The sequence below is a fragment of the Mustela nigripes genome, chromosome 7, assembly GCF_022355385.1.
Source record: "Mustela nigripes isolate SB6536 chromosome 7, MUSNIG.SB6536, whole genome shotgun sequence".
Lineage (NCBI taxonomy): Eukaryota > Metazoa > Chordata > Mammalia > Carnivora > Mustelidae > Mustela > Mustela nigripes.
The window spans coordinates 18,236,668-18,260,425 of record NC_081563.1 but is presented as its reverse complement, the minus strand read 5'-3'; the positions used below and the strand labels follow the sequence as shown (position 1 = coordinate 18,260,425).

Below are 23,758 nucleotides of genomic sequence, written 5' to 3'. Positions count from 1 at the left end.
TTAGTTTTAGATATTTATCTAGACTGAGTATAAATGATAACTGACATTTAAAAGTTTAAATGAGAATATAATTCTTCTGATAGGAGCTTTTTCTATTAGTGTTTTAAGTCACTGTATGTTTATATGCTCTTCCTATAGAATGGCAAACATCAGCAGATCTCAGGCAGACTTCAAGATGTCCGACTCCGAAAACAAACTCAAAAGACTGAGATAGAAGTTCTAGATAAGCAATGTGACCTGGAAATCATGGAAATCAAGCAACTCCAACAAGAACTTCAGGTTAGTCCCTTGCTGCTGAATTGTGCATAAATGTGAGCAGTTGTTAATAATTCTTCCTAATAGCATAGTTTTCATTTTGGGGTGATGAACCCCTCTGGGTCTCTGATAGACTTCATTCCTAGAAGGATGTAAATGTATACACCATCTTTTATATAATATCGGGACGCTCATATGCCCTCTAAAGCTCTACTAGACATCTGGTTAAATTCTGCTTAATATTTGTACATAAATGGATGCCTTTCACTTTGACTTTTAAGTCTTTAATAAATATGTAGATATACCTTTACATTAAACTTAAGTTTATTGCTACTACTTTTAGGAAATTTTGACTTAATGTTATTCTTTCACAGTTGCGGTGAAGAGTGTTAAATGTGTGTCCCTCAGGGACCTTGTCATCTTCTTTACCTGTGCAGTAAGGTCTAGCTCAGTTATCGTGGTTGAGAATAAGGACCCCGGGAGCATTCTGCATCTTTAGAGTCCTCTTAACCAAATTTGTGCTTCCATATGGACTAGCAATTAATTAACGAAGTATTCTTACTGTGTCACAGCTGGACAGACAGAGGCCAGATAACATTTACTGTCTGATTTAAACCTGCTTCCCTAATTCCTAAGTCTCTAATTTCTCTTCGATATTCATTCTGGGGTGTCATGACCTGCTTACAAATATGGTTTGGTGCAGACGGCAAAGGCACCTCCCCCCTTGTGCTAGCGGAGATCCGTCAGTGCGCGGCAGATTGTAAGACTTCCAGACACACGCCATTACCAAAGATTTTCCTCACCACCTTTGCTCCAGCCAATCATTCATAAATGGATGTATGTTTAAATATTTGTATTTTAAATCATGCGTAATTCCATTTTAATTTATTTGTGAATTGTAGGTGGTTTACAGCTACACACTATTCCTATACTAAGTTTTAAGAGTGATTAAATCATGTTTTTAAGTCTTCAAAAAATGCTCAGACAACATGACAGAATTTTAATCAGGTACTACTTTTTTTTTAATAAGGATTATCAAAATAAGCTTATCTATTTGGTACCTGAGAAGCAATTACTAAATGAAAGAATTAAGAACATGCAACTCGGTAACACACCTGGTAAGTCTCTAAGGTTTGTTTTACCTCTTTCATTTTTGAATGACCATACCAGTCATACTCTGTTACTTGTTAAAATAACATTATTCTGTTATACATAGCATTTCTTGTCTGTAGTTAAAAATTTCAAAATAATGTGAAAAAAAAATCACAGATGTTAGAGCATCTTTAGCAATAAAAAGTAAATAAGTCCATCGGAGAAAGACAATTAACTTATGATCTCACTGATATGAGGAATTTGAAAAACAAGATAGAGGATCATAGGGGAAGGGAGGGAAAAATGAAACAAGATGAAACCAGAGGGAAAGACAAATCATGAGAGACTCAATCTCAGGAAATAAACTGAGGGCTACTGGAGGGGAGGGAGGTGGGAGAGATGGGGTGGCTGGGTGATGGACATTAGGGAGGGTATGTGCTATGGTGAGAAAAAAACCCTTATAAATAAATAAGAATGAAATAACTAGTCATTGTGGTATGCCTTCCTATCTTCATAACATGTGTTTCAAGTATCAGTCAAATAAAATGTTAGACTATAGTTAAATAAGATATAGGTTTGGCTCTAACACAAGACTGTATGTACATTCTGGCAAAATCCTACACTAATGGAAAGAATTTCAGGAAATTCTACCATGGGACCAAGCCTGTGAAATTCTAGGTGATCGTGTACAGCAGTATTAGACCTAAGCAGAATGGAACGCTCTTCCCAGACCTTTCATATCACCTATCTGATTCATATAAAGACTTTTACTGGCTTGGCCCTCTGACACCTTTGGAGCAAAATAGTCCAAGGCAATTTGTGGAATGTCACATTTTTCTTGGCCCATTGTCCAACCAGGATACTGAAAAAAAGATCTCTATGTTGGATAGCATGCCAGTAACAACATAATAGAAGAAAGGTTTACTTAAAGAAAAGTGAATCTGCAAATACCATGTTAGAACTGACTGAAGTATTATAAATGTCTCCCTTTGAGTATCTGTCAGTCTTTCCATTCCGGGGCTCTTTTCTTATACTTTTGGCTCTTTAGGAAGTCCAGTTAACAACATCCCTCATCTTTGCCCAAGTTCTGAACGAATAGAGAAATAAGGCAAAGGAGCAAGACATATGAGAGACCAAAAATATTGCCTCATTTTTGGTAAAGCTGGTATTGGACAGCCTGGCTTACCTGTGAGTGGGACAGTCACCCCTGTAAAAAACTGGGTGTACTGCAAAGTAGAACAGGTTTCCTGTGGGCAGTTCAGTCTCAAGAACACGAGGGACTGGAAGGGCCTAGGCTGTGTATGCCCAAGTCCTTAATCGTGAGCCCACCAGTTACTGAAGGGGTGGGAAGAAGTTGGGAATGGTATCCTAGTGAAGGGCCCTTCACTTGGAAGAAATACCAGGCATAGAGAATTTTACTTTTGTGAACTGCTCCTGCTGTGTCTCCCACCTTCCACTGAAACGGTCTGTCCACGTCTCTTCTCAGACCATCTTCCTTGCACGTAATTGTCTTCTTGGCTGTTCGAAGCATATCAGCCCCTACCTCACCCCTCCACAGACATTCCAGAGGCTGGATGAGCAGCCCTCCTGATCCGTGCAGTCACAGAGAGCATAGCATCACTCTCGTTGTTGCAGTATTTGGACTGTGAATGGAATGTGGACTGTGTCTTATTGGGGACCTGGTAGAGCTAGTCTTTCTTACAGAATGCGATCCACCTGTTATTACAGTTATTGGTTCAAAATTGGAAGCTTTTGTTGGCAGTTTTCAAAGCACCCTGTATCCCTTAGATTCCTCTCGGCATCCCTGTTGCCGCTGAAGATCACCAACCGTGGCCAAGCACCATGCTGGGCAGTTTTCATGCACTGTGTCTTTTAATTTTTACAACAGCCCGGTGAAGTAGGTATTGTTATTCCCCTTGTGTAGCTCAGCAAAGCTGAGGCTCAGAGAGATTAAGTGGTTGCCCAAGGTGGTACAATAAGTCGTTCTCAAATTCTTGTTTCAGTCTGAAGCCCATTGTACTACCACATTGCCTCTCTGGATTTTCAGTTTGCTCATAGATATGATCTATTCAAATCTAGTGTTGAAACATCCATTCTTCGTGATGCTTATTTTGAAGAGTACTAGGTGTGTAAATTAACTGATTTTTTCCACAGTGCTTGTCTCCCAACTGAAATAGACTCTGAACTACTTGAGGCTAGGACCCATGCCTTGTCCTTCTTTTTCCCCTGCTATTGAACCTAGTACAGTGCCTTGCACATAGTGGAGGTATAATTTCTTGAGAAAATATTTGTTGAAATACTGGAAAGCTACAAGATAATTATAAGAGAATTTAATTTAGCAAGGTGTCTGGGTAAAAAGAATGTAAAACCCAGCAACTTTTACTGTATATCAAAAGCACTTAGAAAATATCATGAACAGGGGCACCTGGGTGGCTCAGTGGGTTAAAGCCTCTGCCTTCGGCTTGGGTCATGATCCCAGGGTCATGGGATCAGCCCCGCATCAGGCTTCCTGCTCAGTGGGAAGCCTGCTTTCTCCTGTCTCTCTGCCTGCCTCTCTGCCTACGTGGGATCTCTCTCCATCAAATAAATAAATAAAATTTTTAAAATAAGAAAATATCATGAACAAAGGTCTCATTTACATTAGGATTCTCATTATTATGTATAAAGAAATGTGTAGCTGTAAAATTTTACTGCTAGATATTAAAGATTCCTGGATAAGTAGGTACATGTTATGTTCCTGACTCCGGAGCGCTGATATAGCTCAACGTTGTAAAGATGTTATTCTCTACTACTTTGTCCCGTACATTCAGTTCCATTCAGGTTTCTTTAAATGAAACCTGGCAAGATGATTCACAGATTCACCTAGAAGAGAACGTGCAAGATGAGGCAAGACTTGAAAAAGAATGACATTGGTGGGGAGAACACACTAGCTCTACCAGGTATCAAAACATGTTAGGACCCCTGAAAGAAATAGTACATTTTATGTTAATTAGTTGAATTTAAATTTTAAAAAATTAAAAAAAAAACATGTTAGGAAAGCTCTAGTCCCTAAAGTAGCGTATTATTGATCAGAAAGGAAACATAGAATGATGGAACTAAATATATGCCTTATCGTACTCTAAATTGTGAGATATAGCTCACAATTTAGAGTCCGATAAGTTTGGCATTTAACACCAGTGGGGAAAGGATGGGCTTCCAAATAAGTGATCTGGAGGACAGTTGACGCTCTGAAAGGGAGGTAGGGAAGCTCTTTACCTCAATCCATGTACATAAATAAATTCTAGGTAAGCTAAGAGGTTAAACATAAAAAAAAATACCTCTGGAAAAAATGTTATAAAAACAAAGGAAGACTTTTTTATAATCTCACTGTCAGAAACATTTCTTCAAGTAATCCCTAGAGCTATGAGGGAAAATATTTACAGATTCAATGATACAAAAATGAACTTTTTCATGATGAAAGACATCGATAAACAGTGCAGCATTGGAACTACAGTACAACAAGAATTTATAGCTGCTGTAGATCAGAAATCAAGACAACCCAACAGAAAGAAAAAAAGCAGTGGATGGGGTGAGGCAATCCAAGAGGGTGGCCAGTGAGCCTATAAATAGGTGTTGGTTTGATTTCAGTTGTTATCAAGGAAATACAAATTAAAATAACAATAAGGTTTCTTTTTTTGCCCATTGGAGAAAATGAAAAAAGGTTGATAATATCCAGTGTTGTTGAGAGTGTGTAGGAAATTAGAAACAACCTAATGGCAATCCAAAAGGGAATAGTTATATAAATTATGAAATAATTTATATAACTTATATAATTAAAAAAATATGTAGACAACCATAGAGTAATTTTATATTTATACATCTTTTTTTTCCAGTGTTACTACAATATAATTGGCATACACCACTGTGCAAGTTTAAGGTGTGCATCATAGGAGTTTGACTTAGATATATTGTGAGAGTAAAAGTCAATCACCAGTAGTAACAGAAGAATTTCTGCCAAGTGTAAACTATCTGATGTTTGTATTTCAGATTTAGGGATTGATTTGCTTCATAAAAAATCATTGGAAAAGGAAGAATTATGCCAAAGACTTAAAGAACAATTAGACGCTCTTGAAAAAGAAACTGCATCTAAGTTATCCGAAATGGATTCATTTAACAATCAACTAAAGGTATTTATCTTCCATAATATTCATTTTTAGTTAGCTGCCTTCTTACTGTCCTTGTTTTGATTTAGTGGAATGAGTAACTAAAGCTATTTTTGTTATATGTAGTATATTTGCATAATTTTTCTCATAATTTGAGCTATACCAGGTTTACAAGATTGCTTTTGATGTTCTCTGTAGATACTATAAACATGGTTAAGTAATGAAACCAATCATTTACCATGGTTTCCAGTTCTTGATCGTTTTTATTGGTATCTGTACCTGTTAAGAATAAGTGCCTTTATCAGTTTAGAAAGTTGATCTCAGGCAACATGATCTTGGGCAAAATTCTAAGATGGTAGATACGGAAAATTATTTAAAATAGTTGTAATGGTAGAGGCTTTTATAACATACTAAATTCTTTCATTTGTTTCTTTGTTATAATATAATTAACCTTTATTAAGTAATGCAATAATCAGTGAAATCCAAAGCATAATCTGGCACTCTGAATTTTGCATGAAAAGTAAGTTCATGATCTATTATTTGCTGCATTGGCAGAGCAGATGTCGAAAACATCTACTGCATGCTTACCATTCTGTGCAGTATTAGTTGTATATGGAAGCCATACCTCTGAAAGAAGTATTAGAAGGTAAAAACCAGACTGATGGCACATCATTCCAATTTGGGAATAGTCACAGCTCTCTATCTCTTCATATGACTTTTGCTGACTTATTTAGAGTAATACTCCACCACCTATAGAGTGAACATTATAAAGAAAAGAGATCATGGTGGCTTCAGTTCTGGAGGGGAAATTTTGGGTGAATAATGTTAATATTACATTATATATGAGCATATATTTTATAGAAAATTTTTTAAAGAAAACCAAATAATTTTTTGCTGGTGGACAGATAAGCCAGCCAAGTTATCATCCCTACATAATTTTTAAAAATTTGTACATAGTTTAATTGGCTTTTTATCTGCCTTATCTTACAGTGTGGGAATATGGATGACTCTGTTCTGCAGTGCCTTTTGTCTCTGCTAAGCTGTCTCAACAACCTCTTCCTCTTACTTAAGGTTATTTTCTAATATCTAGCTCCTTTTCTTTTGAGTTACTTTACTGTTTTCTTTTCTTAAAATCTAGACTATTCTTTGCATTTATGAGTCTTTGTTTGAAATAACATACACAATTTGGACCTTTTTTCTTTCTGTTTGCTTGAATAGCCTTCTGCTGTCTAACTGCCTGTTTGAGACTAATGCCAGAAATTTGTGGGGTTGCCCAGAGTAACCTGTCTCATAAGGAACTCAAGACACTTAGAAATAACTACCGATTTCCCTATAACATCCCTGTGCTTTGGGTTAACTGCTGGGATGATTACTGATTCAGTTTAAAAGAAAGCAAGGGAATGGGAGATTAAATCATTTACCCATATCACTGAAAATCATTATTTAAAATAAAATGTATTTCTTCTGAAATGTAGGGCAAGATTATGTCATGTATATATACCAGGCTGCTTCCTGATACTGCTATAAGGAAAAATCATAGCCAATAATGGAGGGGCAGCTTTAGTTATGTCTAGTTAGCAGGCCTCATGTTTAGACATGCTTGCAATTCAGATAAAAAATGTTCAAATCATATGCGAAAATAAATAGCTCACTTTGTCATTTTAGCACAGAGGATTTCAAATACTCAATGAATTTCTGTTTTAATATAGTTTAAAGAAAGGTGCTTTGCATTTAGCTCTCCTTGACCCTACATTCTGAGTGCATTCTGCATCAGTAGGGCAGTTGCATATATATGTATGTGCCTTCGTACATAATGAAGACAAGAACATGATAAGTGGAACTCACGTGTTTAAGCAAAGGTTGTGCAAGTTGGAAAGATGGTGTCAGCCTTTCCTTTATGGTTGTAGCGTGAATGGCCAGCTTATCTGGTCTTAGAACTTGTGCCATAGGTTGCATAAAAATTTCACCCTACATTTCTTCATCTACAAAATGAGGTTTGATGATGACTTGTGGGCTGTACTCACACATGTAAGTCTGATTATTTCAGTTAGCATTTGATTCTCCACAGGCCAGCAGATTATTCTTATCTCTTGTTTTACTTTCTTCCTTACGCTTCTTGCCTTCCAGCCTTTCACTGCTTGTTGATACTTTCATCAGAGGCAATTTAGGATTAAAACTAAGAGGGGATGAGAGTGGCCCGGAGAGTGTACTGTCCCAGAAAGCAAGAAAAGAGGCCTCCGAGAGTTATCACTGCAAAGCACTGCAGAGCAGTCAGCGTAGTCCTGAAAAATATCCATGGAATTGTCCGTGAGACCGTTGAAGACCGTACTGAAAGGGCCATTTTAGTTAAGTGAGCAGAAGCTGAACTGCAGCAGATAGGAATGAATGGGGGTTAAGGAAGGGCTGAGTGAATGTGAACACCTCGGGGAGGAGAGTGCAAAGAAAACATGAGGTCAAAGGAAAACCTGTGTGTGTGTGTGTGTGTGTGTGTGTGTGTGTGTGTGTGTAAGAAAGACCTGAAGGATAAAGGATACAAAGTTTCAGTTAGGAAAGATGGATAAGTTCTGGGATGTGATGTACAACATGGTGACTCTAGTTAACAATATCGTGTTGGATGCTTGAGATTTGCTAAGATAGAGAAAACGGTTAAAATACGTGAGGTAGATATGTTCATTGACACAGTTTGGGTGATCATTTCCCATTGTGTACTAATACCGAAACATCAAGTTGTATACCTTAAACATACACAATTTTTATTTGTCAGTTTTATCTTAAGAAAGCTGGGGAGAAAATAATCAGGACCACCCTTGGAGGTGGTATCAGCTTTCTGTGAGGCATATGCTTACATGGGGAAGAGATTCAGTTGGGGTTGAGGAATGGAAATGGAGAGAACAGAGCTGGTGAGGTAACTGACCGAGTCTGTCTTAATGGTGATTTCCTGGCCAAGCCCAATGTCTTGTTGCTGAATTCCCAGCACCTATAGGAGTACATGGTAGGTTAAGGGTGGCAGTAAATACTTGTGGAGTGAATGAAGGGTTTTGAATGTTCTCAAAAAAATATGCAGTACTTTAGGATTGATATATGGAGCTGATTAAAAAAAAAAAAAGTAGAAAAGAATTTGTCAGAAAACATGTATTCCACATTCTAGGAACACTTGTGATTTCGTGTATTTTTTTCTATTAAGTAAAGGCTATTTTTTAAATGCAAAAAATGGGGGCACCTGGGTGGCTCAGTCAGTTAACTGTCTGCCTTTGGCTCAGGGTCATGATCCTGGAGTCCTGCATTGGAGGCCCTAGTTGAGCTCCCTGCTCAGGAGGGGAGCCTGCTTCTCCCTCTTCTGCTCCCCCTGCTTGTGCTGTCTCACACTCTCTCTCTCTTTCTCAAATAAATAAACAAAATCTTTAAGACACACACACAAACTTGAAGGAGACAGAAGGGAAGGGGAGGAAGGAAGGGAGAGCTTCAGGTTGAATATATAAGGTGGTGGTTATTGATAGAGTCCAAGGGAAGCAGATTGAGATACAATCCAGAGCATAGATTTAAGGGTTAGGTAAAAAGTCTTTGAGTGTAACATATGGAGGAAAGATGAGTGTGAATGCAGCTAAATTTACTTGTGGAGAGTAGGACGCTGACAGCTCGAAGACTTAAAATCAGAAGCAAGTTGAACCATTACAAGGAATCTTCCTGCGTAGTTGAGGACATGGAATAAGTTCAGCCAGGCTAGAAGTTGGGTGCAGAGGCAGGAAGTTGTATTGATTTTTGAGATGGGAAGATGAGGGAGTTCCAGTCTGGTGGCTTAATGAGGCAAGATTATTAGCTGGTAGTGAGAAGAATGGATGCAAGATTAGGGAGTTTAGGGAACTCCCAAATTCCCGGATTAGGGAAGATTAGGCAGTTCTGTTTCAGGAGAGAGAAGTAGGCATGAAATAGACATAGCAGTGGGGGTAAAGGGCGTATGCTTAGTAGAGGAAGACAGTACGTGTGCTGAGCAATGTTGAATGCCTGTGTGAAGTTGGAGGTCATGAATATAAATTGAAAGCAGGGATGCCTGGGTAGCTCAGTTCGTTGGGCTGCTGCTTTTGGCTCAGGTCATGATCCCAAGGTCCTGGGATTGAGTCCTGCATTGGGCTCCTTGCTCAGCAGGGAGCCTGCTTCTCTCTCCACCTCTGCCTGCTGCTCCCCCTGCTCATGCGTGTGCTCATGCGTGATTGCTCTCTCTCTCTCTCTCTCTCTGACAAATAAATAAATAAATAAATAAAATCTTAAAAAAATAAATTGAAAGCAGCATGCCTAATTGTATGATTTTCTTCCCCACCAAAGTTCAGCTGCTTAGATAAAAACACAAAGAAGGGTAAAGCAGAGTCATAGGTTTACACAGGTTTGAAGTTTTAATAGACATGACAGTGAGGGAGGGACAGGGAATTGCAGATCTTGACACAGTAATTTCAGCAAAGAGGAACTCTGAAGTATGGACTGACATGAAGAGGTATGAGGAAAGAAAATTATGCTGATGAAAGAGGAGAAGCTGTTGGGGTCATTGAGTGTATCAGGTACAAGATCTCCAAGGATAAGAACTTACATTTGAAGAATGGGATCTTTCATCAGTGGTAGTTCTGTTTCTAATGATGACAAGATTCAACATAGAATAATGCAAATGGTGAGTTAAGTGGGGTAAAAAGGAGAGTTGAGGTTTTGATCCAATCCATGTGGTTGTCAAAACCTTGGAGAGTAGTGAACATTAATGAATGAGGATCAGACCAGGTGATCAAGAGATACCAATAAAGAGGAAGAGGGGGGCAGTGTTGCAAGATGGCATGAGCCTCAGGAAAGCATGACTTCATAAAAGGGAAGAGAGATAATAGTCTGGAAAGGACAGTGAGGAGCAAAGAAAATAACTGTAGTTATCTCCTCACCCTGATGTAAATGGAATATGTGGTAGTAAACTGAGAGAGAAACAGAGGAAAACAGCATCCTGAGGGATCAGCCAAAAGGACAAAGAGCTAAGGGAATTTCCATTCAGAGAAGCTATGCAGGTCTGTGAGGGGCTTCCTGAGCACAAACAGGAAGGTGCCCAGCAGTGGAGGGATTTGAGGAGAAGAAGGGTGGGAGATTGGGTCGGATCAAGGATGAACAGCATTCTAGAGATGAGGATTTGGGCGGTAAAGGGTGACAGGGAAGGCCAGGTGGGTTGGCAGGTGAGAGAAAAAATTGGCCTTTTTGGTCTTGGAGGAGGACAGGCAGTGAGTTCTAATTTGTGGTCTTTGAGACAGCGGAGCATCTGCTTTAGCCTATTTATGGTGGAATGGGAGTATAAGGTTTAAAATTATTTGTCTTAAGAAATTATGTTCTACTGGTCCCTGTCATATTCATGTATAGGATCAGTGTCACTCTTTTGCTTAAGTGACACTAGGACACACAGCAAAGCCTGTGTGGGTCCAAAGATGAGACATTTGACATGCCCTTATTCCATTAGAGAAATTCACGCACTGTCGTATCTTTAGCAGTGAGTTAGTAGTGAGAAGAGTATTGGCCTCAGAATCTGAAGAAATGAGTTATAGTCCTACCAGTGCCACTTGCTAGCTGTGTAACTGTCATTTAACCTCCAAATTTTGCTTTCTTCATTTACAAAATGAAGCTGATAGTATCTGTTCTGCCTTCTTTGCAGAGTCGTAGGGCGATTAAATGAGATTGCGTATGTACAGAAGTGCTTTGTGAACTATTATGAACCATACAAATTTTTTTGTTGTTCTTATGAGTAGGGATCATCCTGAATCACCACAGTACTTTCAGTGCATTGAAGGTCACCACTGCTGACTTGGGATAATGATTGAGGAGGTACTATTCCTTTGAGACAAAGTGGAATCTGCCAACAGCCAAATTGGGGCTTATCACAGACCTCTATCCTAAATTTCTCCATTGGGGCTTTGTCATTCTGGCCTTACTAACTAGTCCTCATTACTACAGACAGTGCTTCTGAAATTGAGTTTTACTGATGGCCCTTCTGATTCAGGATAGAGGTGGGTGATCCCCCTTACTGTTTAACAGACTGAGAGAATGAGCACACTAGTGTTGTTAGTGGTCATTACTAAGACTTGATGTTGCCTCCTCATAATCAGAATGCTGCTTTTGTGTTCTTGACTCCTTTAGAATGGACATGAAATACTGTTGGTTTCAAATCCCTTTAATTCATTTAATTTTTAAAATGTTTCCTATCTAATAAAGATATTTTAGTAATTTAGCTGAAAGTGGAGTTAAGTGGAAGTAAATATAGAATCTGTGGTACAATTTGGGGTTTGAATGACATGGTGTAGATAATTCAAAAAGAGACAAGTCACTTAATCTTCTGAGTCTCAGAATTGGTCATCATTTTATCCATTTTACAAGAATGCTATCAAGATCAAATGTAGGTATTATGTGTAAAAACACTTTAAAGTGCTACACAGATGTTCAGAGTTTTTTGTTTTGGGGTTTTGGGATGTTAAGTTTGAGGTGCTAATTTGCATTCTGCCAGGATTTTTTTTCATGACTAATAAAAATTTTTTGTATCACATTATATCACATTATTGAGCTAAGCTGTATTTTGTCCATCGAATCTCTTTTAAGACCTGGCTTTTGGAAAGAATATTATATCCTTTCTTTTTTAAGATTTTATTTATTTATTTGACAGGCAGAGATCACAAGTAGGCAGAGAGGCAGGCAGAGAGAGAGGAAGAAGCAGGCTTCCTGCTGAGCAGAGAGCCTGATGCGGGGCTCAATCCCAGGACCCTGGGATCAAGACCTGAGCCAAAGGCAGAGGCTTTAACCCACTGAGCCACCCAGGCGCCCCCATTGTATCCTTTCTTGAAGCAAAAATCAGAATATAACATTACTTCCTATCACTATTAAAGGTATTCCGTATTAGTGGTTTAAGTTTAGCAAGTTACATCTTCCATTTCTACCAGGATGGCAGAATAAGTACTCTCTCTGAGTAATGAGAACAGTAGAAATAGGTGCTGGATTTAAAAATTTTTGTGAGTGCTTTGTTGAGTCATGTTGAGGTACACTCAGGACTAAAACTAAGTAAACCAATCTTAAACCAAGTGGTCAAATTTAACATTACCAAAATGGCGCAAACCAGCATTATATGTCTCCTGATACATTGCGCTGAAAGAAGCACATCACTGCTGTATTATTTTTGCCAAAAATAATTTCATCTAAGTGTAAGGAAATAAATTAGACACACCCAAATTGTGATTTGATCTATGAAACAGCTGACTGACCCGCACTCTAAAAATGTGAATCTCATAAAAGATGGAAGAAATCTTTATGATTTAAGGAGACCAAAGAGCCACTCCTAAAGGACACTAAAGAGTCATGACAGCAAAATGCAGTGTGTGACCCTCAATGAGATCATGGATAAGGGAGAAAGCTATTATTGAGGACAGTATTCACGGTAGTGGGGACACTTTTGAATATGAATTCTGTATTAAATATCACTATATGGCTGTGTTAAATGTCTGTAATTTAGTACTGGCATTGGAGTTGTAGTTAACGTGGAATAGTGATGAGGTATCTGGGGTGAAATCATCAGCGTCTGCAAAAGTTTTCAAAATAAAAAGAAAAATTTAGAGTTGCACAATGTCAGGTGTTTGTGAAAATGAAACAGTAGATTAAGTTTATTTTTATTTATTTTTAAAGATTATTTATTTATTTATTTGACAGGCAGAGATTACAAGTAGGCAGAGAGGCAGGCAGAGAGAGAGAGAGAGAGAGGAGGAAGCAGGCTCCCTGCTGAGCAGAGAGCCCAACGCGGATCTTGATCCCAGCACCCTGGGATCATGACCTGAGCCACCCAGGCGCCCCGATTAAGTATATTTTTAAGTTGTAAAAGTGCTAAGTAGATTAACCACCAGTAAATATCAACAGTGGGAAACAGAGTGGTGGGGAGTAGTGTAAATTAACAGACTTCTCCTCAGTCATATCAGGGGTCAGTAGCTGCTGATTCATAAATGAAGATGTATTGATATTAGCTAGGGTTTATTAAGGGCTTTCTCTGGAACTGACATGGTTCTAAGTATCTTACTTATTGAATCCTTACATTAACCCTGTGATGTAGGTCAGTATTATTCCTCTCCACATTTCACATAGGAGTAAGTTAAGACACAGAAGGTGCCCAAGGTTATACAGTTGACCATAAACGGTTATATTGGGGAAAAAAAGATGAAAATGTATAAGCTAAGCTTTCACCTTAAGAAGCTAGAAAAAGACTAGTGTAATAAAGCAAAAATAGTAGAAGGAAACCAATGAAACAAAAGACATTAAATACAGGGAATCAAGAAAGCCAGTATTTGACTCTTTTAAAAAGATTAATAAAATTAAACCTTTGGCAAGACCAATTTTAAAAGTAAAGAAGGTAGTAATAAAATTAGGAATGAAAAGGAAATAAAAATATAAATGCTGCAAACATTAGAAGAGCATATTGGGGTGCCTGGGTGGCTCATTTGGCTAAGCAACCAACTCTTGGTTTCAGTTCAGGTCATGATCTCAGGGTCTTGAGATAGAGCCCGCAGCAGCCTGTGCACTCAGTGGGGAATCTACTTATGGATTCTCTCTCCCTCTCCCCCTCAGTCTGCTGGTGCATGCTAAATGTAGATGAACAAATTACGACTTGCCAAAACTGACTCAAAATATAAAATATCTGGACAGCTCTATTGTTATAAAATATTTTAAATCTATAGTTTAAAATCTTTCCTAAAAGAGAAGCACAGAGTCTTTACTGGAGGAACCAGTAAATCTAGTCTTACATAGCTGTTTCTGTTACCATTCAGCCTTTTGTCTAAGATAAAGTGTAGTCTTACACAGCTGCTTCAAAATACAGAAATGGGATTATTCCCAACTTATACAAAGCTATCAGAGACATATCAAAACATATAAGAACAGTGTGAGAAAAGATCATTATGGGCCAGTTTAATATAGAGGTGAAAATTCTAAAAAAAATATTAAAAAGACAAATGTAGAATTTATAAAAAAGGATAATCCATAATGACCAAAAAAGTTGATTTATCTTAGTCATGCAAAGGTGATTTGACATACAAAAACATGTAATTTGCCCTATAAACAGATTAAAGGGGGAAAATAGTATGTTTAACTCATTAGATGCAAAAAAATATGTGATGGGTTGCCTGGGTGGCTCAGTGGGTTAAGCAGCTGCCTTTGGCTCCCACAGTCCTGGGATCAAGACCCACATCAGGCTCCCTGCTCAGCGGAGAGCCTGTTTTTCTCTCTCTCTCTACCCGCCTCTATGCCTATTTGTTCTCTGTATCTCTCTGTCAAATAGATAAATAAAATCTTTTTATAAAAAAAAGTATGTGAGAAAATTTTAAATCCATTCATGATTAAAACATGAAAAACTTAATAGCAAATTAAGAATAGAACTTCCTTAACCTGAAAAAGATCTGTCATTCTCTTAAGACTGCGACAGTACTGTCCACAAGTGCTGATTAATTTACTTGTCCTCAGTTAACTCATCTATTGAACAAGGGCCTCCTGGAAGCAATGACTTAATCCAGAGGAATGAGTCTAGTGATAGGAATTGCCAAGATTATTGCAATCAGGCAGAGGAAGTTTCTGGCAAGCCTTATAGTGCTCTTCAAATCTTATTAGTATGTGTGACTATTGTTTATGCATTCTCATTTGTTTAAGAAATATTAATTAAATATCCACATAATACCAGACCATTTTGGGTGGAGATACCTTGATGAAAATCAGTCCTGTTGTCACGAAACTCAGTCCATTGTTGGAGGGAACCATACAGTCAGGAGACGCTGATTATGATAGAGGAAGGCACAGGATGCCTTGGGGAGCATGGGCAGCTAATGAACTCAGACACTGCAGGAATGGGCTGGTGAAGGAAGACTTGAAACAGTATCTTTCAGGACACGTTAGAGGGCTAATCTTGCAGCCATAAGAAGATCAGATGTTAATTTGGCTCCTCTTTACTCTCTCTTAACCTTACAATTCTTTTTCTTTATGACCTCAGCCAATAATAATAGCTAAACTTCCTATGAACTTGCTCTGTGTCCTCCAGTACTTTATAAATACTAACCCATTTCATCCTCAACAGTATTGTGAGGATTAAATGTACTAGAGTGCATGTACTAGTGAGGCATGTACTAGAATTAACTGCATTTTACGGATGAGGAAACTGCAAGTAACTTTCCTGATGTTACTCAGCACACCACTGACAGAGCCTGACTCAGACTGATGTTCCCAGAGTCCTTATCACTAAGCCAGACTGCTCCTCCATAGATTATAACCACCATATCCTTGTGGTTTTCAGTAGAATTTAGAGAAAGGTGTGACCAAGAGAACTGTTGAAGCTGAGATTTGTGGAGACTTGCTGAATGCAGTATTTTTATTGTTATTGACTTAAGCTGCAAGTCTTTTTTTTTTTTTTTTAAGATTTTTATTTATTTATTTGATAGACAGAGATCACAAGTAGGCAGAAGGCAGGCAGAGAGAGAGGGGGGAAGCAGGCTCCCCGCTGAGCAGAGAGCCCCATGTGGGGCTCGATCCCAGGATCCTGAGATCATGACCTGAGCCGAAGGCAGAGGCTTAAACCACTGAGCCACCCAGGCGCCCCTTAAGCTGCAAGTCTTGATCTCAGACACTTTGGATGTAGTCTTCACACTTACACCGCATTGTACTCAGATCATATCTATCACTTAAATCAAGTTAAAAGGATCCACTTATAAGATATTTTATTTCTGGAAAGAAATTGCATTTCTTGGGTTTTGGAGGATTTTTTTGGTTTAGTTTTGTTATTATGTGTGAGTAGATACCCCAAAACATTCTACCAAATATAGTTGACCCTTGAGCTACATGGGTTAGGGACGCCAGTGCCCAATAGAGTTGAAAATCTGCATACAGCTTTTGACTTCCCCCAAATTTAACTACTAATAGCCTACTATTGACCAGGCACCTAACCTATAAAAGTGATTAATACATATGTTGTGTATTGTATGTATATCATATTATATTCTTAAAATTAAGCTAGAGAAAAGAAAATTAAGAAAATCATAAGGAAAACCCATTTATGGTACTCTGTTGTATTTATTTTTAAAAATCTGTGTATAGGTGTGCACAAATAGTTCAACCCCGATTATTTGAGGGTCAGCTGTACTGTGAAGGTTCCACCTTTGCCATGAAACCTCTTGAGGGCTTTTTCCTCTTCCTTAATCCAGTCTCTTTTTTTTTTTTTTTTTTTTAAGGTTTTATTTATTTATTTGACAGAGAGACATCACAAGTAGGCAGAGAGGCAGGCAGAGAGAGAGAGAGAGGAGGAAGCAGGCTCCCTGCTGAGCAGAGAGCCCGATGCGGGACTCGATCCCAGGACCCTGAGATCATGACCTGAGCCGAAGGCAGTGGCTTAACCCACTGAGCCACCCAGGCGCCCTTAATCCAGTCTCTTTAAACTCTCTTGTTCAAGATCCTGTAGATAGCATGTAAAAAAAACTCATTTCAAATAGTTAAGCTCACAAGAGTTGTTACTGGAAGAGTCCCAGGACTGCTGAGTCCATACAAGTGCTACTAGGAAGGAGCAGTTCCTAGGTATAGGAATGCAATTGGGAGAGTCGGTTCCTACAGGCCTCCCTCCCTCTGTCTCCAGTCTTTGCTTGCCTCTTTTCAGTATGGATTTCATTTCCACCCCAGTGGCGTCACGTGGTGGTGGGACAGCTCCAGGTTTGCCTTATCCCAGTTTAATGAGTTTAGAGAAGAAAAGACCTCTTTCTCCCCTTTTTAGTCTATCTGAATCCCAGGAAAGGATTCTGGCTCAGCTTGGATCCATGTGTATGTCCTTTGGACCAGTCATTCTGGCCAGGGAGGTGGGGTGCTGTGATTGATTAGTTAGGCCTAGATTAAATGACTGCACCTGAGAGGGAGTGGGTGGAATCTGAGTGACAGATTCCTAACAAACTCGCAGAATAGGGTTGGGCAGGTGCTGTTAGAAGATGGAAGGAAAATGCTGTAACCACAGGTTTAACCACAGGTTAAAGTAACCACAGGTTTCTGCTAAGGTGCTTATCTCTATCCCATGTTTTGGGACTTTTCTCTGCTTTGAGACTTCAGGCTCTTTGAAGGCAAAAACTTGAGAGCCAGTGGGCCCTAGATTTGATTCCCTGTGCATCCCTATGTGCACCACATAGAACTAGATGCTCAATAAGCAAGTATTTATTTCAATTCCTGTTTGCAGTACTTCTCATTATTTTGGGTTACTATAGTCATGATTTTAGGTAGACATTATCTTTTCCATTTTTAGTTTTAGCTGAATTATTTAATAATTGCTTCTGTGTTTAGTTCAGGACCTTACTGGATAAGTTATGGGTACACAGTCAACCTACATATATAAAAAATATGACTGAATAAAATTCCTCTTCAAATAATAAGGAGATTGTTTCCCCATGTTTTTTTAAAAAGATTTGTTCATTTATTTGAGAGAGAGAGAGAGAGCACAAGAGAGAGCGCATGCCAGTGTGAGCAGGGGGAGGGGCAGATGGAGAGGGAGAGAGAGAATCTCAAGCAGATTCCAAGCTGAGCTTGGAGCCCGATGCAGGGCTCTGTTGCACAACCCCGAGATCATGACCTGAGCCAAAAGCAGGAGCTGTATGTTCAACTGATTAAGCCACCACCCTGTTTCCCCATATTTTTAATGGATTGGGGTTTTTTTTTTAATTGAAAATAAAGTATCAAATCAAAGATTTGGCTTACGAAGTTGGCTTATCTTTATTCCTTAGAAAAGAGTTAATACACAAGTACATGACTTTAACATACATTTGTCCTCAGTGGTTATAGGACTTAAATACTTGTATTCAGGACTTTTTAATCATCTAGATATTTTTAAACTTTTACTCTTCTTACTTTAGTTTAACTTGCTTTCAGATTTTTGTCTCTTAATAAAATGCCACAGTAGTATATAAGATAAAAATATTTAAATCAATGCATATTGACTTATTTTCATTTTCTCCTTAGGAACTGAGAGAAAGCTACAACACACAGCAGTTAGCGCTTGAACAACTTCATAAAATCAAACGTGACAAGTTGAAGGAAATTGAAAGAAAAAGGTCAGAGCTAATACAGAAAAAGAAACTAGAAGATGAGGCTATAAGGTAATATAGCTGATAAATTTAATATACTACTTTACTATTAGAATTCTAATTTTGTTGCCTATATCTTAGTTTGATTACGAAAATTTAAGGGAAATAAAAGGATTATCCTTGGATGCTAATTAGAGTCAGCAGTTTAGAAGTTTAGAAGTTCAGTTTTTCTTTTAGGGAGTGAGATTATAGTAATCAATTTTATGTTCCATTGGTGAAGAATAGGGGGTTTGGACTCAGACCTGGATTAGACTTCTTGATCTACCACTTACTATTTGGATGACCTTGGTTAAGTCACTTTACCTTTTGAACCCCATTTCTCCACCTGAGAAATAGAAATACTGATGCATGCCTCATAAGTAAAAATAATGTCGCTAGCAAGCCAAACACAAATGTCTTACACTCATCACTTCCTTCTCTCCATTGTAAATCTGTTAAGTTTGCTAAAAGATCACAAAAACCAAATACTTAATTTTATTAAGTGATAAGATGGGGTGATGAGATGGAGTATATAATGCCATGTTGATGCAGTTCTCTTTGTGCCACTGAGCCTATCAGTTGCCTCCATTTATAGTAAGAAGTAAGATAGTTGCAGAATCTGAGGCATTTGTGTAGGGACTCGGCATAATTTTTTTCTGTTGTGAGGTCTTGTTTCTAATATGTTCCTTAGCCACAACCCCCTCCAAGTCCTCTAGCGTCAGAAATCAGTATAATTAACAAATACTAAGGAGCCAGCTTTTCTTTGCCTTGGAGATAAGTAGACGAGTAATGCCCATGAAGGAGCTAACAGTTACTCGAAAGGCAAGAAAGACACATTACCATGTAGTAGGCCTCTATTTTTAACGGCTTCAGAATAACCACTCCCAGCACACTTAATGAGTGGCCGCTGTTGACTGTGATGCAAGGACACTCTGGTTTTACTCCTTGTTCTTGATTCCTCATCATTCCAGTAGGAGCTGGAGACTGCCAGACAGAGCTCTGTAGTACTCCTTACTCCAAGACCCCCACTTTTGTGGCTGCTAACAAGAAATACTAGAATAATGTAAGAGCAGAGACAGTGAAGTTCAAATTTAGAAGCTTTTTTTTTTAACCACTTAACTGCCACTGCACGTTGCATAAGGGAATAGTGCAGTAACTACATGGCTAGTCACTGTGTCAGAATTTTCTGCTGATGATGTTGCAAGTGTTTTGAAATTGCATCACCGCTCACAATTTTTCCTAGGCCAGCAAGCCATATTAATAATACACGTTTTCATTTCATTCATTTCATTCATCCTCCTCACACATTATCCTGCTATAGAAGAGGAAAGAAATCAGAGCAGACACACATGTCGAATCAGTCCAGAGCTGAGTCTTAGAAATAACAACTTGATTTCTTAGCCGTTTGCCTAGGAAGGCTCCCTCCTTGTCCTCCGCTGTTGGTTAGAGTCAGGTTTTCAGTGTAGGTTTGGCCGCCTTGCCCTTTGTCCAGCTTCTGAGCTATCTTCTGGCTCTGAATTGTTTCTCAGGCACTGACACATAAGAAAGTTTATCAAAATTTAATTTCATATTCTTTTAACTCTCTAGCCTTTCTTTATCCCAGTAAACATGGGGTAAATACTCTGTGGTGTTTATAATCTCTGGGAATTCAAGTAGAGGCTAGATTAGGTCACCTTAGTGTGGAAGAATGTGGGAAAAGGCGATGGAGGAACTCACCAGGAAAAGGAATGGTGGCTGAGATGAAGAAAGGACCTCAGAGAAGCGTGGCCCTCAAAGGAGAGCCAGATGTCAGTCACAAAAAGTGCTGGAGGAAGCACTCTTTGCAGTGAGAGAGGTTATGGGAGGATTTGCAAAGGGTCAAGGGGAAGCTAATCATGGGATAATCAACCAGGAGTATGAGTGTAAGACAGTCCAGGAATGAGGAAGAGAAGTGGCAGAATAAGTGGGTCTGCAGTTTTGGGGATTATATAGGAATTGAGACATGGAATTAAGCCAAGATGTCTTCCTTGGTAGGGCATAGACCAACTTGCCCAGCTAGAAACCAAGCTGCAGCTGTTATCAAATGTCATAGAAGCACATATGGAAGCGTGGACCTATAGGGGAACATGCCCTGCTCTCTAACAATGAAAAAGACTTCCAAGGGGTAATATAGAAAGTAGGTAATCTGCCCAGAAGCATTTCCTGTTTCTACAGTAATGACCAAATCCTGAAAACAGGGGTTAGCTAGATAGTGGAAATAAGAGCTGAAATACAGTCCTTGTGAAAAATCTAGAGAGAAAGAAAGAAATCGGGAGAGAGGGGAAGAACATTTAGATATACCTTATGTATTTATTTTCTGAATAGTTCCCCTTTCTTCTCAGCGTTGGGAGGTTGGCTGACAGGAGGGAATTTAAGGGTATGAGAAATTGTCAGTCTTACTCCCCAGTTCATCTATTTGACCAAGGGTCCTCTCCTGATTAATTGGTTTTTCCCCTTCATCCATGATCCCCACTGTTTCTCCACACCCCATGCTAATGTCTTAGCTATATGATAAATACATAAGATTATATATAAATACATAAGAAATATGTAATATTCCTATAGTTTGTGAGGAATAAGATCTGATATTTTTTATTTTGTTATTATTTTGCATAACAGAAATTTTAGGACATTTTGCAAACTCTCTCTTTTTTTTATGTAAAGGAAAGCAAAGCAAGGAAAAGAAACCTTATGGAGAGAAAGTCTTAGAAAGGAGGAAGAAGAAAAACAAAAGCGACTCCAGGAAGAAAAAACACAAGAGAAAGTTCAAGAAGAGGAGCGGAAAGTGGAGGAGAAGCAGTGTAAGGATAAGGATAGAAATAATAGACTTGATTTTTCTGAGACAGAACAATGAAAGCAATAAGAATAAAAAGATTATGATGAAAAGCAAAAAAAAAAAATTTAAACAGATGTTAACCTTGGAGTCAGAAAAAAACTTTTTCTAAATTGAACTTGGAGAAGGTTTTATTAAAACAGACTGAGGGTAGAAGTCTTAAAACAACTTGCAGAAAAGAAGAGGATCATAATCACTGAGTAGCTATGAACAGACCTTGACATGGTTTTCATAATCGAAGTAAACAGTTGTAGTTTATTCAACCAGTGTTAACTAAACTGTTTATTTTAATGATACAACAGTAAAATTTTAAGTCTTTGCATATTGAAATTTTCTCAGAAGGAATGTTTTGTTCATGATACAGCTCAGTATCCATTCCTAAGATACTTTACATATTACTGTATTTCTTTTGGATATACAAGTATTTGAAACCTTATTGATGATACATGTGTTGAAATTTCTGTAAGCCAAAGCCTTTATTCTGCAAATAAAGCTAAGTATTTTTAATCTTATTAAGGGTAGTGTATCTGTGAGCACTTCTGCTTTTCTTTTAGAACCATACTGGTTCATCTACAGCTCTTTCTTCACTGAACCCTGTTCACTGCTAGCCTCATCTGTGACGTCTCTCTCTGCCTCTTCTTCCCTGTTACACCCTGAGTGCCACAGAACAAACCGCGCTGCTTGGCCTCCTTGCGCTTTGCACGGCTTAGCTGCCGCCACTCCTCTGCCTTCCCCGACGTCCCTGCGCGGGGCACACCCCGCAAGTCACGGCTTTGTTTCATTGCCTCCTACTTTACTGAAGATGAATGTCCTTGTTTGCTTTTATATCGATTCTGTGACTATACCAGATATTTAAATCCTAACAAGCCTGTGTCAAATGGATTTTCACTTTACTATTTGATGTTCAGTTTTTTTTCCTTTTGATTTTACAAGTTCTTTATATTGAGTCATGAAGATGTATGTACATGAAAGTAGCAAATAATGACCATTATCTTCTCTTTAGGTGAGCCAGCTAGTGCTTTGGTAAATTATAAAGCATTATATCGCTTTGAAGCCAGGAGCCATGATGAGATGAGTTTTAATTCTGGGGATATAATACAGGTAGGAAACTATCTTTTTTTTGTTCATGAATAAGCTTAATACAATGAAGTGTATAACTTTCTATAATAATAATGACTATAATTTCATGTAGTGATTTGTCATTTAAAATGCATATCTTTAACTTTATCCAATTTGGCCCTAACAACGTACTGCACAGTTGCGTATTACCACTGCCATATTCTAGGTCAGGCAGCTGAGACTTACACAACAGGTAACAGTCAGCAGGCCAGTGACGGAGTGGGTTGCAAGTACATGTCTTTGATTTTCAAATCCTGTGTTCTTTACACTGTGCCATTGCTTCACATCGTAAAAGGTGATGCTGATTTTGTTAATAAATCACCAGTGAAATTTGGGGAAGCTGATTATTTTCCGGCAACATTAAAAGAATTGAAGGAGGCAGGTTCTGTAGCTCTAATTAGATGCAGTCCCTTGTTCCTAGAAACAAAAGCCCTTTATTATATAGTCACAAACCACAGAAGATGGATGAATAAGGGAAGATGCAGGGAATAGCATTTGATACAGCTGTTGTGACGTAATGGAAAGAATACAGGCTTTAGAAGCATACTAACTTGGGTTTTAGTCTCTGCTTCAGTTTTCTTCTTAATAAATTAAGGTACTATTACCTGGACTACCGAGCCAGTGCCTGCTTTCATTTTTCCCTGTGTGGTCACCAGTTTGGTGTATTTTATCTGTTACACAGCAGATATTTAGTGATATTTGGCATAGAGTTTACTAGAAGCATCTGTTCAAACACTCGAGATGGTCCCCCTTCCTTCTGTTACCATTGCCACCACTGACAGTGCCACAGTCTGGTGGCCTTCCTCATCTTCTACCTGTTAATGATGAATTTGGTCCAGAAGTGAAGAGATGCAGCCTATGTGGCGAGGAGCCCACTTACAGTTCTGCTTATATCTTTTATTTACTCTGTCAACAAATATTTTTTGAGGGCTGTGCTAGGCTAGAAATATAGTGAACAAGGCACGGTCTCTACCCTTAAACCGCTGATAGTCTAATGAGAAAGACAGACATTCTAATGCAGTTGAGGAAGGAAGGTGGTGGAAAGCTACCAGCTTTACAGCAGACCTCGCCCGTGGTCATCAAGCCAGTCTGGTGGCAGTGACAACGGGAACATTGAGATAGCTAGAGTTTCTCGACTATGTTCTGTGCCGAATCACTAATGTAAAGAATGAGTCATGTGTTACAAA

General features: G+C 38.6%; 1 protein-coding gene across 7 annotated transcripts in view; it reads left to right on the top strand.

Annotated features, from left to right (window-relative positions):
- The window catches only part of ITSN2 (intersectin 2), a 140,491-nt gene that overhangs the window by 57,082 nt on the left and 59,651 nt on the right, over positions 1-23,758 (top strand). For 6 of the 7 annotated variants that reach the window (XM_059405234.1, XM_059405233.1, XM_059405235.1 and 3 more), the window contains 6 exons: positions 139-279; positions 1,286-1,373; positions 5,374-5,513; positions 18,498-18,634; positions 21,284-21,420; positions 22,456-22,553. In XM_059405234.1, the coding sequence (XP_059261217.1) occupies positions 139-279; positions 1,286-1,373; positions 5,374-5,513; positions 18,498-18,634; positions 21,284-21,420; positions 22,456-22,553 (741 nt within the window). Of the gene's footprint in view, positions 1-138; positions 280-1,285; positions 1,374-5,373; positions 5,514-6,479; positions 6,561-18,497; positions 18,635-21,283; positions 21,421-22,455; positions 22,554-23,758 lie in introns of all 7 variants that reach the window. The other variant, XM_059405240.1, reaches the window with a different exon arrangement.